At 48.5% G+C, this 3,553-nt stretch overlaps 1 protein-coding gene across 1 annotated transcript; it reads left to right on the top strand.

The window, feature by feature from the left end:
* Nucleotides 1-698: 698 nt before the first annotated feature.
* On the top strand, nt 699-2,147 carry LOC308161828 (nuclear RNA export factor 1-like; the record flags this gene model as incomplete). Its single annotated transcript, XM_080535907.1, has 1 exon — nt 699-2,147. The coding sequence occupies one exon, from the start codon at nt 699-701 to the stop codon at nt 2,145-2,147; it is 1,449 nt and encodes a 482-aa protein (XP_080392033.1).
* Nucleotides 2,148-3,553: the final 1,406 nt, after the last annotated feature.

Here is a 3,553-nt window from a genome sequence, read left to right as displayed (position 1 = left end):
TAGTACTTTGTTTTGCCTTGTTAGGAGACTTGCTTTCTCCACGTTTGTTTCATCGCTTACTGTGCGGTTTATTATTCTTGCTTGCTCAAATAAAGAGTACCTTTATTTTGGAATCATATCCCTGCATCGTTCCATTCTGTTCTGCTCTGCATCTGGGTCCAAACACATTGACTAACCGTAACACTTTGTCTTACTTTGATAATCCCAATAAACCGCCATGCCATTCAATAAACCCAGACAAGCCAAACCATTTTTTAAATCTCAGAACTTTGATCTAATACTGTCTGTAGCCTACAGAGCATGCCTTCATCTTGCAAGTGTAAGTTATTTTAGCCGACTACATAACTAACAGCGCATATTTGTTTCTGTTGCTTTTCTTTAGATGCTTTGGATATCCTGGCTATAGGACTATCTGCAGAACCCCAAACACCCACCCTTGGAATTCCACCAAATGTAAGTATAATAAGTTTATCAGACACCTAACTACTCTACCTAACCATACATGTTGATACTGTTGAGGTACATGTTGGTACAACAATACATGTTGAGTCGGGGGCCCTCAGTTCTGTAGCCAGAAGGGCCGAGGGTACTTCAGGGGCCGGGCGCAAGGAGAGGGTCCCGCCAGGCAGCGGCCGCGGGGGGGGCCCGTGGTTACCTTCAGGGGCCCGGGGCCATGGGACCACGACATAGACACAGCCATGCATGATGGGAACTCGCAGGACGGCAGTTCTCAGCGCCGATTCAACCCATATGGAAGGCCTCCTCGGAGAGGTGACGGCCGGTTTGGAGGAAGAGGAAGGAACAGGGGTCAATGGTTCAAGATGACGATACCCCATGGCAAGAAATACGACAAGAAATGGTTGCTCACAGCACTCCAGAACCTGTGCTCCGTACCCTTCACACCTGTACAGCAATGCATGGCCAAGCGTTTTGACGGCTCCCAGCAAGCGTTGGACCTGAACAACATCCGCACCGACCCAGACCTAGCGTCTCAGAACATCGAGGTGGTTCTCAACAGAAGAACGTGTATGCAAGCCGTGGTCAAGATCATCGAGGAGAACATCCTGGAGCTGGTGTGTCTGAACCTGAGCAACAACAGACTGTACAAGCTGGACGAGGTGGCCGAGCTGGCCAGCAAAGCGCCACACCTGAAGACCCTCAACCTGTCCCACAACGAGTTGAAGTCAGAGCGGGAGCTGGACAAGTTGAAAGGTTTGAAGCTAGTTGAACTCTGGTTGGACCGCAACCCAGTGTGTGGCGTCTTCAAGGACCAGCCCACCTACATTAGTGCGGTCAAGGAAAGGTTCCCCCGGCTGCTCAGACTGGATGGACATGACCTCCCCCCGGCGATAGGGTTTGACGTGGAAACACCCACCACCCTCCCCGCCTGCAAGAGCAGCTGTTTTGGTTCCGATGAAATCAAGGGTCTCATCTTGCGTTTCCTGCAACAGTATTACAGTATCTATGACGCCGGGGACAGACAGCCTCTCCTGGATGCCTACCATGATGCTGCCTCCTTCTCCCTCAGCACGCCCTACTCCAGCCAGAACCCGTCCAGGTGCAGTCTGGGAGAGTATCAGAAAGACAGCCGGAACATCAAGCGGCTCAAAGACGTCTCGACACGGTTCCGCCTGCTGAAACACACGCGTCTGGCCGTCGTGGCGTTCCTCAACGAGCTCCCCAAGACTCAGCATGACGCGGCCTGCTTCAACGTGGACGTCAACACCTACACTAGCACGTTACTCTCGTTTACGGTCAGTGGAGTGTTCAATGAAGTTGACGGTAAATCTCGAGACTCGGTCAGGGCCTTCTCTCGGGTCTTCATCACCGTGCCAGCAGGGAACTCTGGGCTGTGCATCGTGAATGACGAGCTCTTCGTCCGCAACGCCACGACGGAGGAGATTCGCAAGGCGTTTGCAGAGCCGGCCCCCACCCCCTCCAGCAGCCCCGTGCCCTCCTTCACCGCCCCGCAGCAGGAGATGCTCTCCGCCTTCTCCCTCAAGTCTGGCATGAACCTGGAGTGGTCGCAGAAGTGTCTTCAGGACAACGAGTGGGATTTCAGCAGAGCTGGGCAAGTCTTCACACAACTGAAGGCTGAAGGCAAGATTCCAGATGTCGCCTTCTTAAAGCTAGACCGAGTTGGATAATACCTTATTCTAGAAAAAAATAGTTATTCAGCGAGTTGTAGACAAAATGCAACTGTTGTTTACAGTTTTAAAACAGTTTTTTTTTTTTTATTGGCTTTTCCAGCACCTTCAATGTCAGTCAGGGAGACCATGGAACAATCATCCACTATCTGTGTTGTAGCACCTGTGGGGGTTCACATGTTGCGAGGCGATATGAACACTGTGAAAGTTCACATGTTGCGAGGCGATATGAACACTGTTCCAAGGCTGGGTACTGTACTCGGGGCCAACACATTCAATGTTATCTGGAGATCTTCCTCCTCTTGGGTTTCGGCAGCTTGACCGGTCTGTCTCTGGATGGCATCTGATGAACAGTGCCCGACATCTTGTCCAGTTCACTCATTGCTTCGTGTATAGCAGCTTCTAAATGATTATTCAACTTCCCAGCTTTCCTGTTCCTCTTCGAGGCTCTGTCCAGTGCCTCCAGGTCATGAGTTAGTGTTTTCAGGTTCTGTGTGATGCAAACTAGTCACCTTTCGGCGAAATTCGCCGTTTTTAACTCAAAATAGGTCATCCACGTGAATCATGGAGATTTGCACAAAAAACAAAACTAAACAAAAGTAGGGGGGGGGGTCATGAAAGTTGTGTCGTGACGTCATGGGCAAAGCAGTTCGTTTCAGTGAACTCATTCATTACAATCAGTTCACTAAAAAGATTTGTCCAAAAGAGTCGTTCATCCAATCATTCAGTGCTTCGACTGCGCGTAGTCCATTCACTGAACTGAAACACGTCAGTGTCCAGTGAGCTGAGAATGTAGGGGCCGCCTTCGTAAATTCACTTTGCGAGTGACGGCCTCTCGTCCAATCAAATTACTTGGTCCATTATAACATTGAACCCAGTGTGGGCTGGGCTCTGGCGAATTTACGAACGCGGATAAAGGTACCGTTTTCAAACAACTGAAAGCTACTATAAATATCGTACCCTATTATGTAAAGACTTAGAATTTCACGACACTTAATTATTAAATAAAATATTTGGTACTACTTCGAGACTTCCAAGACATTCAAGACAAGAGGCTTCCCACCAGTTCAGTCAGTGACACCTGACACCTGCCTGTCAGTTCAGATTTCCTCGCCAGCAAGTTGCATCGTGGAGAACACACTCACGGTAAGTAACCTGTTTGAGTAATTATATTATGGGGGTGGAAAAAAATGAAGTATATATTAATAAAAAAAGAAATGCGGGTGGTGAGGTAACTTGACATGTTAAGGTTTCTTGTAGCTTGCTAACGTAACGTAAGTTAGCAATGGTTCTTCTCCATAGATTACGTTTACAAGCACACCAAATTCAGATTAAAGTCAATATGCAGGGTATTGTAACCGAATAGGTGTTTATAGGTGTTTATATGCGCTGTAGCAACTGGAATA

This window comes from Nansenia antarctica, assembly GCF_963989245.1.
Source record: "Nansenia antarctica genome assembly, chromosome: 7".
Classification (NCBI taxonomy): domain Eukaryota; kingdom Metazoa; phylum Chordata; class Actinopteri; order Argentiniformes; family Microstomatidae; genus Nansenia; species Nansenia antarctica.
The sequence above is the reverse complement of the archived record's forward strand: the minus strand, read 5'-3'. Positions and strand labels throughout refer to the sequence as shown.